At 36.3% G+C, this 14342-nt stretch overlaps 1 protein-coding gene across 1 annotated transcript; it reads left to right on the top strand.

Annotated features, from left to right (window-relative positions):
* Positions 1 to 85: 85 nt before the first annotated feature.
* Positions 86 to 6268, top strand: LOC144442548 (uncharacterized). Its single transcript, XM_078131923.1, has 6 exons — positions 86 to 215; positions 1837 to 1996; positions 2513 to 2621; positions 3740 to 3810; positions 4757 to 4834; positions 5626 to 6268. Exons 2-6 carry the CDS (start codon positions 1855 to 1857, stop codon positions 5901 to 5903), a joined length of 678 nt encoding a protein of 225 aa, XP_077988049.1. The 5' UTR covers positions 86 to 215; positions 1837 to 1854; the 3' UTR covers positions 5904 to 6268.
* The last annotated feature ends 8074 nt before the right edge of the window (positions 6269 to 14342 follow it).

The following is a 14342-nucleotide window of genomic DNA, read 5'->3' as shown; positions in this document are numbered from 1 at the left end:
ATCTCGAGATTGGAAAGCGTCGCCAGCCTGCCCGTTGCATAGCAACTCTTCAAATTTCCCGGCAATATTACGTCACTTCCGTACACACATTCGATCATTTTGTGGCTGGCTGAGCTTGGTGGGGGAGATCTGATTTTAATCGTTTTGGGCCGTCGCAATATATATAGGACGTTACATTTTAATGCGGCATTGTTTTATTTATTCAACATTTATAGGTAAGGACCTCATAAAAAATCTACTAATACATGTTATGCTCAATACCAGAGTGTAAACTTGCCTTTGATTAGGAATTTTGATCTTATTTCTGCCAGTTCTGGGCCAAGACTCAGACTCTCAGAGCCATTATAAATATTTTAAGTGCTATTTCAATATCTATAGATCATAAACAATTTTAGCTGTTCTATTTCAAGACTGCAGGTCTGCAAATCGTTGTTCTAGTTTACATTTGACATTTTTATGTAACAGAAGAAGTTTTGTCAGTGTACAATGTATGTCATTTTCAGTTACATTCTGTAAATAATGGCTGTATGATCTATGATCCTTGATTGTGTTATTACACTAGTCTAGTTCCTATACTACATTATCATTACAATTTACACCTCCACTCACAGACATGGTTTAGTTAGAAACCACATTGGCATCCAGACTACATTAACACTGTTGTTTGTTATATTGACATCTACTTCCATGGTCATAGGATACAGAAATTGTGTACATGTACATACTGACACTGTCATGGATCTATTATTGATCTATTATCATCTCAATAATAGATCCATGATACTAGTGTATTACATTCGTCTGGCCAGTCAGACATGTTTGGGTCTATGTATGGATATTATTCACTAATATCCATGATCTATGGAGGTATTATTCCATGGACCACGATTTATCCACAGTCCCTCTATATGATAGCTATGGATGTGTAGTTTACTTCACCCAACTTAGTTTGTGCCGAAAAGAGTGTCTGTAGTAATGATAATTTGAAGGTACTTACAGTCCACGATAGGGAGTTGCTTCATGCATGGAAGTATGGGTTATACTTCCATGTTTCATGCACGTGCACCTGGTGATTCAACCACAGATGAACCTCAAACGACTAAAATTTAGTGGTCTGAAGATGAACATACTTTGTAAAACACCAGGGTAAAACTACATACCTGAGTAAATGCTTAATTTCAGTGATAATTATAATCTCTGTGTTTAGTTTTTCTAAGTCACTATAATAATGGTCTTTATGGTTTGTTTGATAGCATGTAACAGACAATACAGGGAACATAAAAAATGACCCTGAGGTTATAGATAAATGAAACAGAGAAGGATAGATTATCAATTAAACAATTGTACATAATGTAGATAAATAGATACTAGTTGTACAATAATTGAAAATTAATAAAACAACAGAGATGACATTTCTCTTGATTTTGGCACTCAGTAATTAGGCAAAATAAAATAAAATAAATGTTTATTTTAAATTTTTAAAAATTGCTTCAACCCCCAAGATAAGATAGTCATTGGTCACAATACTTAGGTGAGAGTTTGATGAGGTGTAAAAGACAATTATTAGTGAAGTAGTTGAACACATTATGCAGACTGTACTGTTATAGTCTAAAAAGACCCGGTTTCTCTCTGGAATATGGTTTTTGTGAAAAGGTGACCCAAGATGAGGCAAAGGTATGAAGGGGAACACGGAAATAGAAGTAAATTGTTACGATTTTACCTTTTTGCTTTTTGCTTTCAATCAAATGTGTAGGGTCAATTGGATTAACGGAAACACTATATATTTTATTGGCCTTAGTTGTAATGAACACATTTTCTCTCTTCTTTTTTTTTCAGGTATTATAAGCAATAGAGATGGTCCTCTTTGCTAATGTATGTGTAGGTCAAAGGGTAGAGGTCAAGTACAAAGGTCATGTTTACAGAGGAGTGGTGAAATATAAAGGTTCACTAAACCTTATTAAAGGTGACTGGGTTGGTGTAGAATTAGATGAACCAGGTATGTGTTATTCAATTGTGTTTTTCAATTGTAGTTGAGAAGGTGAAAAGTTAGCCAGGTCAGCACTCAAACCTGCAGGGTTCTTCCATAAAGTAGATGGATGCAATACAAACAGTCCATACTACCCAGGTCAATAGCCACCAACCCCTACCTCTCAATATTGAATATGAAGCACAAAATGATATGGTGTTTTAGCATTTCATAGTCATGTATGCAAAAAGGTATTCTTCAAATTTCTTGCTTGACATCAACCAAGACGAGGAGCTGCATAGTTATACATACAATCCTCTTTGATAGATTCCGCTTGCATGGTGAAACACACTCTTGCAAACCAGAGTAATTTTTCCACACTCCCAAAATGGGGAGCATGTTCTGCCATTACTGTAACAAGGCCTGGTTGTGTACTCAATAGATAACCATAAAACAGAAAGTAATGAACTCAAAATTATCAATATCGGTAACTCTCTAGTCCCAAAATACATCATAAATGATTTCTGTAATTATTTTCCCTTTCAGCTGGCAAACATAATGGTTTGTTCCAAGGAAGACAGTATTTTAGTTGTAGGGATGGGCATGGTCTTTTTATACATCCATCAAGACTTCGATTTTTGGCAATGAAAAGATGGTAAGACATTTATGTTGATGATGTTAGTTGAGTTAACATAAAATATTGTGTTTATTGTATGATTTATTGTTATTATCATTATTTTATACAATTGCTCAAAATAATTACATTCAACAGAACTTAAAGGGGTTAAAGGGGCACAAGCTGTGTTTACATATTTTGGTTTTGATTTTGCCTCATTATGACAGATACATGTACTCACAGTGCTGTACTAACTGAAGCACACTTAACCATCACTTGCAATCAACTAAAACTGAAACCTGGTATTAAATATAACTTATAAATGATCCGATGACGTAATTTATGATATGTACCAACAATTGTTTAGGAAATTCCTACTACTGGGTATGCAATGAACTGTTCTAACAATACAAGGAGACAATCATAATGTTATAGAAGACATACACTGACATTAACATTATACTGGAATGTGGTTTTATTGAAGTATTTTCACTTGAGTGGAAAGCTCATGAACTCAGCTTGTGCCACTTTAAGAAATTTTAACAGTATGGACTCTCCACATTCCTTTTTCTGATCAAAAATCATTGAAGAGCTGCAGCTGTAATTTCCAGCAACAATGCCAGTGTCTCAACATTTAGTGGTACTTAGGCCAAACAAAAAAAAAGTTGTTTTGTTCCGGTTACCCGACCCCACCTAGTTTTCCATGCCACCCCTAAACTTTTTTTTTTTACATATTTGAGAAAAATAATAATAACATTGCGAAAATTGTGAAGTCTCAAAAGAAACAATGGATGCAGAAACTGACATCAACTTATAAAGACAATATAAAACTATTCTTCCAATCTGTAATGGCTGTACATCTGATAGGAAGAAATAAACAACACAGAGACCATTTGGAAAACAACGGAAAACCTGAACTAGACACTCACACATGAAAAAAAAATAATCCTCACCTATTTTGGGAACCACACAAATTTTTTTTTTACGCCTTACACTTCAACATTTGAAAGTCAGAAGATTCTCAAGGCTATTGCTACATATTATGTATCAGTGATAAACCACAATTCTCTGGAAATGACTAAGCCTATGTGGAAGATTTTATAATTTGAATAATCTGTGTAAATTTTGACAATTTTTATTTTATTTATATTTTTCAGTCTATATAACAATTATCATACAGTGAAGCCAACGATGTCTTTTTGTGAGGAAGAATTGTTTCATACTAGCAGTAAGTGTTGTTTTTATCACTCTTACAGTGTTTTTGCTATAATGTTGGGGAACCCCGGTAACAGAAAGGGGGGAAGGGGTAAAAATGGCAATGTTTCCCCATAGAGTCTATGGTAATTTTGTTTGTTAACCCAGGTAAAATGAAATGGGAACCCAGGTAGATTTTACCTACTTATTTTTAGCAAAACACCACTCTAGATACATGTATGCCTACGGACACCTCTTAATCTGTTGTTTTCATGTATTTCAGCATATGTGTACTATAACTCACTGTCACAGTGTATCGCAATATACATTTAGCAATTAATGAAGTGTGTCCACTGAGTTGTGCATTCAGGTGTAACATGGCCTATAGAGGGCATACTTCAACATTCACACATCCCATCAAGGAGAAAGCCAGTGACCAGAGAATGTCATGTGACCAATTTTTAAACACAACTAGGGTACTACATATGAATGAATACAGTTCATCTTTTTCAAATAAAAGAAATGGTCAGAAATATTGAATATGGCTGATTTTCAAAATGGCTAATTCTTTTCTTGGTGACATGTTTAAAATTTGTGAGATCAGTGATACAGCTCTACAAATTATGTGTTCACTACTTTATGATAAGTTCATCATGATTGGGAAAATTGAATCATATTATCATTGGTAAATTCTGAGTAACTACAGGTAATAGAGACATAGTTATTTCAGTATGTGACAATCAATAGGTTAACTTTTAAAAGTGATGTAGCTATAAGTACACCTGTAGTCAATATTATTGTCTGCTAAAATAAAGTTGATCCAAAATGTGAAAAAATGACAACCTGCTAAAATTTGTATGCCAAAAATAAAACTTTAAAAATGTCCATTGAGTATCGTTAAAAGGTGAAATAAAAAATGTGTATTGCCTTATTGCAGAAAAAGCAACACATGTATAATTATTATCCTTTCCACATTTCAGAGCCATACGTGCAGACTTACAGAGATCCCGCTTTTATATCCAGTGAATACATGGACACTGCCAGGGATGCATTTGCAGGTAAGGGCTGTAGCATTATACAACATGCAAGCCAAGTTGTACATGTTTGAACAGAAAAGTGGGATTTAAACCCTGGTCATTCTATATATCACAACAATAAACATCTATGTCATTGTCCCATGTTTTCAAAACAGAAAAGTTATTAATTTTTCATTTTTATCTAAAATTATAAGCTCAATTGTGCAGACAGTTCTACTATTCTCCAATATTTTTCTTAATTCAACAGAAAAAAACTTACACAAGGGGTTTCGTCACTCCTTATCTTTGACTCATAGTAACAAGCCCCTCATGTCACTCATATTTTCCTTTCCTGAAAAAAAAAATAGTGAGGGGTAATATCTAATAATCTCTCATATCCTTAGCAAGGCAATAACTATACAAATGTATGTGTTAAGGGCAGTAAAAACTATGTAAAATCAACTTCAGTTTCCCAGATGTTTTACCAGGATCTGCACCAATAGTATGGTGCAACGTACAATACATTGTACATGTATGAACATGAAATATACGCACATTTCTTCTGATTTCCCTCGCTGTTACCAAGGTTCTCTATTGGAATTTCAATGAGAAACTTGATATTATGTAAAAAAGAAATTCACTCCATTACTTGTGTAACGAACATGAACTTGTACACCAAAACTACCACCGCAATATTAGTTTACATGGTCAGGGTCAGAAGGAAGATTATCCCTGCTATTGTACATAATTTGGAAAAAAAAATGATCACATTTTAAAAGTATAATATGAATATACACAAAAATTAACCTATTATGTTCTTTTTTTCCCATCAGCATCAGATGAAGATTTATATGGTACAAGTCGTAGCTATCACTTAGGACACTCAGTGAGTCGTGAAATCAAGGCGGCAACCATGAGACCATCATCCAGTATGTCAACCTATGGTTATACTTCTACACCAATACATGGATTCTATGATGAAGACTATGATGATGATTTTATCACTAGTCCATCAATGCCAAATTATCATATGCCACCTATTGCATTAAAGAGACAAGAGAGAAGAGGCTGGAGTGATACAGTACCAAGGCCTAGAGAATGGTCCCTCTAAATTTTATAGTGATGCAGTACCAAGGCCTAGAGAATGGTCCCTCTAAATTTTATAGTGATGCAGTACCAAGGCCTAGAGAATGGTCCCTCTAAATTTTATAGTGATGCAGTACCAAGGCCTAGAGAATGGTCCCTCTAAATTTTATAGTGATGCAGTACCAAGGCCTAGAGAGTGGTCCCTCTAATTTTTATAGTGATGCAGTACCAAGGCCTAGAGAATGGTCCCTCTAAATTTTATAGTGATGCAGTACCAAGGCCTAGAGAATGGTCCCTCTAAATTTTATAGTGATGCAGTACCAAGGCCTAGAGAGTGGTCCCACAAGTTTAAATCTCATAGTGATGCAGTAATAAGGCCTAGAAAATGGTCTGGGATAGGTTGGGGAGGGGGGCTTCACCAAAGCATGCAAAGTTGGAGTGGGATGGGTTGGGGAGGGGGCTTCACCAAAACATGCAAAGTTGGAGTGGGATAGGTTGGGGAGGGGGCTTCACCAAAGCAGGCAAAGTTGGAGTGGGATAGGTTGGGGAGGGGGCTTCACCAAAGCAGGCAAAGTTGGAGTGGGATGGGTTGGGGAGGGGGCTTCACCAAAGCAGGCAAAGTTGGAGTGGGATGGGTTGGGGAGGGGGCTTCACCAAAGCAGGCAAAGTTGGAGTGGGATGGGTTGGGGAGGGGGCTTCACCAAAGCAGGCAAAGTTGGAGTGGGATGGGTTGGGGAGGGGGCTTCACCAAAGCATACAAAGTTGGAGTGGGATGGGTTGGGGAGGTGGCTTCACAAAAGCATGCAAAGTTGGAGTGGGATGGGTTGGGGAGGGGGCTTCACCAAAGCATGCAAAGTTGGAGTGGGATGTGTTGGGGAGGTGGCTTCACCAAAGCATGCAAAGTTGCTGCAAGACTAGAAAATAATGTCTATATCATTCCTTTATTGTTTATATTTATGTTTTTAAGTTGATTAACATGTAAGGTCAATTTAGTAAAAGTGCCTCCAGTAAAAATATTTCAAACAATAGATAACATGAGTTATTATCAGGGAAATCTGTCTCACTACAGTATGTAGTCTTTCAAATATGATAAGAAAGTAGAAACCATTCTTATATTCAGGAAAATTATGAATATTGAATTTTAGTAATTTTGTCATCAAATATTAGAACCAATGACAGGCATGCAAGGTTTTATTCTCTTCGTTCATCATGGTTTTGTTACTTTATTTGCATTTTGATTAAAGGGGCACAAGCTGAGTTTATAAACTTTTTACTCAAGTGAAAATACTTAATTAAAACCACATTCCAGTATATTGTTAATGTCAGTGTATGTCCTTCCATAACATTTCAATTGTTTTCTGGCATTATTAGAACAGTTGATTGCAGAGTAGAAATTTCCTGAACATTTTTGGTACATAACATAAATTACATCATTGGATCGTTTATAAATTATATCTTGATACCAGGTTTGAGTTCAGTCAATTGTAAATGATGGCGAAGTATACTAATTATATAAATTACGTCATCAGATTGTTTATAAGTTATATCTTGATACCAGGTTTGAGTTCAGTCAATTGTAAGTGATGGTGAAGTATGCTTCAGTATTAAAGTACAATACTGTGAGTACCTTTAAAATATGTATCAAAAACCTACGCCCAAATATGTACAGCCTGTGTCCCTTTAATGTCTATCCAAGGAGAATTCTAACTTTTTTCGCTGCAAACCGTAATAATATTCAATGATGCATTTACAACTCAAAATACTACACTATACATTTGTATAGTGTGTGTATATTTCAAAATTGTGAGAAGTGACTTTGACATCCAATAACAGGAATACATATCAAATTGCTTTTGAAAACTATAAACATTTACTTGTAAATATATTTACTGAAACCTCACACATCTGAATCTGAATGGCATTCCAAGTCAGGTAAAAATGGTTCATATCTGGCGTCAGATTGGGATGTCAACTTTTACTGAAATTTTTCCCATAATATGTCAACTGTAATCATGTATTATCTTTTAACAAAGTAGTGTATGGAAATACTGGTATACAAAACTTTAATACTGATGTTTTCGTTCAATAAACCAAAGACAGCTAGCAATACATGTTTGATAGCTATTCCTGAATGTTGAACCAACATACAAGAACTTTATTTACGACCTTTTATAGTTCTTGTAACATTGTTATAAAACCACAGAACTCCATTGTCAACACAGTACGATATTCAACTATTTTGATCCTCACTTCTGTCCTCAAAGCAACTTGCAAACAGCACCCCTAGTGGCCAAACCTTGAAATGTTTTATCTCTGCCATAACCAGAATATGGTGTATTGGATACTGGTACACTGATAAACTATATCTGTTGATATTCCCAACAATAATTTTAGTGGTTTTACCTCTTAAAGTAACAAACCAAACACGTCATATTCTCACGTTATTACTGCAGTAATCATGTAAGAAATTTATATCATATACCATGTGGGGGTTGGGGGCAAAATTTCATGTATTCTCCATTTAAAAACTTGATGTTGATTTAAAACAATATTGAATCAAAGTATAGAAAGAAGAAATCTTTGTTTTAGACATAGTGTGTATTGTACATACTAACATATAGCTTTAATACCAAAATAGAGTTTGTATTGTACACTGTACACCATCATATAATATAACCCGGTAGCTTTTTACCAAAATGTATACCCAAGTCATCATACAGCAATATTTTTGTATAGAAAATGTCAATATTTGTGTGGATGTATTTTAGATGTATATTTATTATCATAATCAGGAGTATATAATCATTAACATATAGTTTCTATGCAAATTAGATGCAAAATTTACATGTGAACTTTGACCCATCCAAATCACAAAGATAGTTTTGTATTTAGATGAAATACTAGAACTTAATATCAGTACATCATGTATCAACATTTCATTGGTTTCTCATCTCATGATGACATTTCTATATCTAGAAATACATTTAGAAATACATACTTTCCAACACTGATGTTGAAAATGTGAATAATTTTAGCCCTCAGATAGAAGCTTGATTCCCAAACTTAATGATTTTATTAACTTTTCTGAGGTGGAATTAAATTACCACTGTTTTTCTGTACCTACAACAGGTACGCATTACTATTTTGATGCATTTGTTTATTTTTAACACCTGGGTTGTACATTATTATGCAAATTTATCAGGTGACCCTGTGACCTTACATTACCATATTATTTAGTAGGTGTATTAGATTACATTTTCCATGTGCAGTTAAATTTAGCATTTACAATGGTTGCTTAAAATTTAGCCTGGAATCCAATCACACTGGGATTTTGCTCTCAATTTCCCCCCTACCACACCTGACATTTTGCTAGTGGCAATTTACTTTAATGAAGTCTCAGCCAGAAATCACTGAGGGGAAAGTTTTGTAATGAGTTTAAATTTGTCCTGCTGTGAGGTGAGGTCAATAGCATCACCAGTTAGAATCAAATTTGAGGGTTGAGCTGTATGATGTAAACAAAATTATCATATTCAGTCAATGCTGCAGCAAATCGTAAGATTTGAATAAATCTAGTGCAATTACTAGTGAAATGTCAGGCATGGTAGGAGAAAAGCAAGATCAACATCCCATGCAACTTGATTCTAGACTAGCTAAGATGGTCGAATTTTGGGGATAATTAAATCAGTCGGTATTCAAAGGAAGTCGTTTCGCGGTTTCCTAAGAGGTCAATTTTGACAGTTTTTACTGTATTAGAAAGGGTGAAAGTGTAACAGTGTGTACTTTTCTAAATGTTGTAGGGTGACTTGGAGATTAAAACTACACTTCCTATAAACAAACTAGAACCAAATAGTAGTAAGTACCAGTAGTGTCTCTCCATTTCTAGTTGTTCTGTTTTTCATGTATTATTTTACAAATAGCTCCCAAAGAACGTCTTTCATGTAAATAAATATTGTAATTGTTACGGTGAATTTAAAAATGAATGTGAAAATTGTAAACTGAAATACTTTCTAGAAATAAATTGATATATGAAGACAGTGTCTATCATTTGTGTTCTTTGGTTGGCGCTAGCTAAATAGCAATACAATTACATTGTAATTCATAAAATTACGAGTGTTATTTATTATTGCACATTTATTGTGACGTATAATATAATAATAATGCAGATTTATAATGCGCCTTTTCTCCTGAGAGCTCAAGGCACTCACAATTATTACCCCTGGTATGGATCAATGGCAGCACAATGACTCTTTAATGGATGTCTCATCTTTCCACAAATCAGATCAGAAACAAATATTGCACAACAGGAAATTTCTAATATGAGAATGAATGATCAGCAAAGACCTAAATCTTAACCAGGTACCCAAATACAGATGGGTTATCTGAGGCACACAATCGTGGTTCGAACCTTGCCCAATGATTTTCGCCATTCAGAAACCAACACCTGCAATCTGCTGATTCAAAGTCGGCCACTCTAGCCATTCACCCATCATGTCTCCACTGCAGTCAATGAAAATAACAGACATTTGGAGTTTTGAGTTCTTTATTTTAAGTACAACCATGTCATTCCACACATGGAGGACTAGAAAGAAACTGTCCAGTACACACACGGCATAATATTCATATTTTTAATATAACAAATATTTGATTGGCTAGTCAGATTAAAATGTACAGAATACTGACATGTGATTGGCTATAACATGAAATTCATTAGCATATTCATAAGCATGCACACTCTGTGAGCTAAGGTCAGTTGAAAATACCACTTCAGCTACTGAAAACTATCCTTTAAGTTTTACTTCTCTTAAAAAGTTTCTTGTAAAAGAAGTTCCTCTCAAATATGAACTTCATAAGTTCATCTCATCTAATTAGCACAAATATATCGGAACAGTAACATTCATATGCTAGCTAGACCATAGATCTTGGAGGGGGTCCATAGATCTTGGAGGGGGGGGTCTATAGATCTTGGAGGGGTCTATACATTTCAGAGGGGTACCATAGATCTTGGAAATGGTCCATAAACCTTGGGGAGGAGGGGGGGGGGGGTCCCTTCTAAGATCTATGGCTAGATTTCTACCTAATGCAGGTTAATACAGGAACTACCAAACACATTTCAGTGCTTTGCATATGGCTGCAAAGTTATCATTATGCAGGAAAAATTTAAAAATAAATGTCCAAAAGGCACTTATTCCTGATTTCAATCTATGCAAATGCCTGGAAATTCTAAATGTAAGCATCGATGTTGTACTCTTTGGACTGATAAGAGTGTCAGTTAGTCATGAAAATTCATTAATCAGTCTCCTGCCATTGCCACATACCAGTAGTATAGCGGACTGGCAGTTTTACAATTACAACGACTGGCGTTGATCCCCTTTCCTCACAACCAAATTTGCAACACTGATAAACTTCTTTTGTCAACAACCTAACAAATAATGTTGTCTGTGTTCCATCTATTATAATATACAGAGAAGTATCAAAACAAATAAACCATCTTCACCCTTACTAGTGTAGCCCACATATACAATAACATGCATACTTATCAGTGTTGCCACAGCAACAAAAACCATGGAACAATAGAGCACAGATGTACCAACAAACACAATTTGTTCAAATTTTGGTGAGACTGGACGAAAAACAAGATAAATGATAAACCCTCTTCAATACCAGTATTTGAAGACAAAAGGTCATAGGTCATCATTATGTTGTGTCAGGATATACATATCCCTTGGTTGTACAGCTCCACTCTGTAATACATGTATTAAAGGTACAATTGCTGTAACTGTAAGCTTTTTGGCAGTCAACACTGAAGTATGTGTACTGGAGAAATGTTCAGTCTTCACTACATACATGCAATTATATATTAAAGGTACAGCAACCAAATATGTAACCTTTTTGGCAGTGAGCACTGAAGTATGTGTACTGGAGAAATATTCAACTTTTGCTGTGTACATGTAATTGCATTTAGTCCCCTAAATTTACATGTAGTCATGGCAACATGGTAATTTTCCCCCCACTAACACACTACAATAAATACTAGTACAACTCATGGGACAAAATATTGCAATGTAGTTATTGAAACAAAGTAAGATGAAATACACTGATAAACTACACTGTACAGTTCTCGTTGTTGCCATCTGCAAGATATGATGTGACTTACATAGGTTACAATGCATAAGCAGTTCAAAGTTTGTGATAAGCCCTGTTTTTGGTGATCATCAATCAAGGAAGATTATACTGCCACCTAGTGGTCAGGGGTAACTATGAAATTTGTCATACCCATGAGGATCATCGACCAAGAGTGACTGAAAACTCTCTGCTAAAAAACTTTGAACTGCTTGTGCATTATAACTGTGCAACTCATTTAATCTACCAAACTGATGAACATTTTTGGTCAAGATAAGATGTGTCGTTTCAAGCCAGCACCCAATGAGGAGACTGACTAGGGCTAAACAACATGATGTATCTTGCGGCCTATCTTTATTAGTGAGGTAATGTTTATATGTTTGTAATGACATTTCAACAATACAGGTAAATTTGTTTGATGGCAATATACCCGATGAGCACCTTAGGTGAAAACTTAACTAAGAATCCTCACACACACACTAGACACTTTGAAATGTATGGACCACTGTTTATTCTGTGTACAACATCTGGTTCAAATATTGATCATGTTTCTTATGACAACTCAAAAATGACAAATAAAAAGGAAAGTTTAATAGTAAAGTTGACAATGCATGCAAGATATCTAACACCTATTGAAGGTTTGCCTTCGATGAAACACTGAAATGAACAAGGCTACGCACAACAAATACTATCAAATAATCATTGCGTACTAGTAAAAACACTGGTAATGGTACAGTACAGGGTCTGAACAAAATACCACAATTATTTAATTCTCATTTTAGTAAATCAATGGTTACAATTTTTGCTACTTACGATATCTTTGTATTTAGTGCTAGAGAATCCAAAATATAGACACTGCATTGCATCATAAGGCAAAAGGTCGGCAACTTGGTAAGTGTACTCCGATTGTAAAGTATGGGAATCCTAGCGCTGTTTTGTATAAGTAACAATTTGAAACTAAACTGTCCTATTCAATGAAACTATTTCAGCATTGCTACGGAAAAGTACAGATAACTTCTGTAGAACAGTACACCATAGACCTGTCTCAGTGTTACTATCCATCGCAAGAAACTCTTGACATAGTAACACCATGACAAGTCTCTGGGCTAGTGAGCTTCTTGAAATAGTAGCACCAAGACTGGCCTGAAAGATCCAGACATTCCTTCCACTTATATAATGAGCTCCTTGAGTAGTGAGTGGTTACGTAAGTGGACCAATAGCTGGATCTTTCAGACAGGACTACACCAAGACAAGTCTCTAGGCTGTACCTCACAGACTATACCAAGACAAGTCTCTGGTCTGTACCTCACAGACTACACCAAGACAAGTATCTGGGCTGTACCTCACAGACTACACCAAGACAAGTATCTGGTCTGTTCCTCACAGACTACACCAAGACAAGTCTCTAGGCTGTACCTCACAGACTACACCAAGACAAGTCTCTGGGCTGTACCTCACAGACTACACCAAGACAAGTCTCTGGGCTGTACCTCACAGACTACACCAAGACAAGTCACTGGGCTGTACCTCACAGACTACACCAAGACAAGTCACTGGGCTGTTCCTCACAGACTACACCAAGACAAGTCTCTGGGCTGTACCTCACAGACTACACCAAGACAAGTCTCTGGGCTGTACCTCACAGACTACACCAAGACAAGTCTCTGGGCTGTACCTCACAGACTACACCAAGACAAGTCTCTGGTCTGTACCTCACAGACTACACCAAGACAAGTCACTGGGCTGTTCCTCACAGACTACACCAAGACAAGTCTCTGGGCTGTACCTCACAGACTACACCAAGACAAGTCTCTGGGCTGTACCTCACAGACTATACCAAGACAAGTCACTGGGCTGTTCCTCACAGACTACACCAAGACAAGTCTCTGGGCTGTACCTCACAGACTACACCAAGACAAGTCTCTGGGCTGTACCTCACAGACTACACCAAGACAAGTCTCTGGTCTGTACCTCACAGACTACACCAAGACAAGTCTCTGGGCTGTACCTCACAGACTACACCAAGACAAGTCTCTGGTCTGTACCTCACAGACTACACCAAGACAAATCTCTGGGCTGTACCTCACAGACTACACCAAGACAAGTCTCTGGTCTGTTCCTCACAGACTACACCAAGACAAGTCTCTGGGCTGTACCTCACAGACTACACCAAGACAAGTCTCTGGGCTGTACCTCACAGACTACACCAAGACAAGTCTCTGGTCTGTTCCTCACAGACTACACCATGACAAGTCTCTGGGCTGTACCTCACAGACTACACCAAGACAAGTCACTGGGCTGTACCTCACAGACTACACCAAGACAAGTCTCTGGGCTGTACCTC

This window comes from Glandiceps talaboti, chromosome 11 (assembly GCF_964340395.1).
Source record: "Glandiceps talaboti chromosome 11, keGlaTala1.1, whole genome shotgun sequence".
Classification (NCBI taxonomy): domain Eukaryota; kingdom Metazoa; phylum Hemichordata; class Enteropneusta; family Spengelidae; genus Glandiceps; species Glandiceps talaboti.
This window is presented reverse-complemented; position numbering and strand designations above follow the sequence as displayed.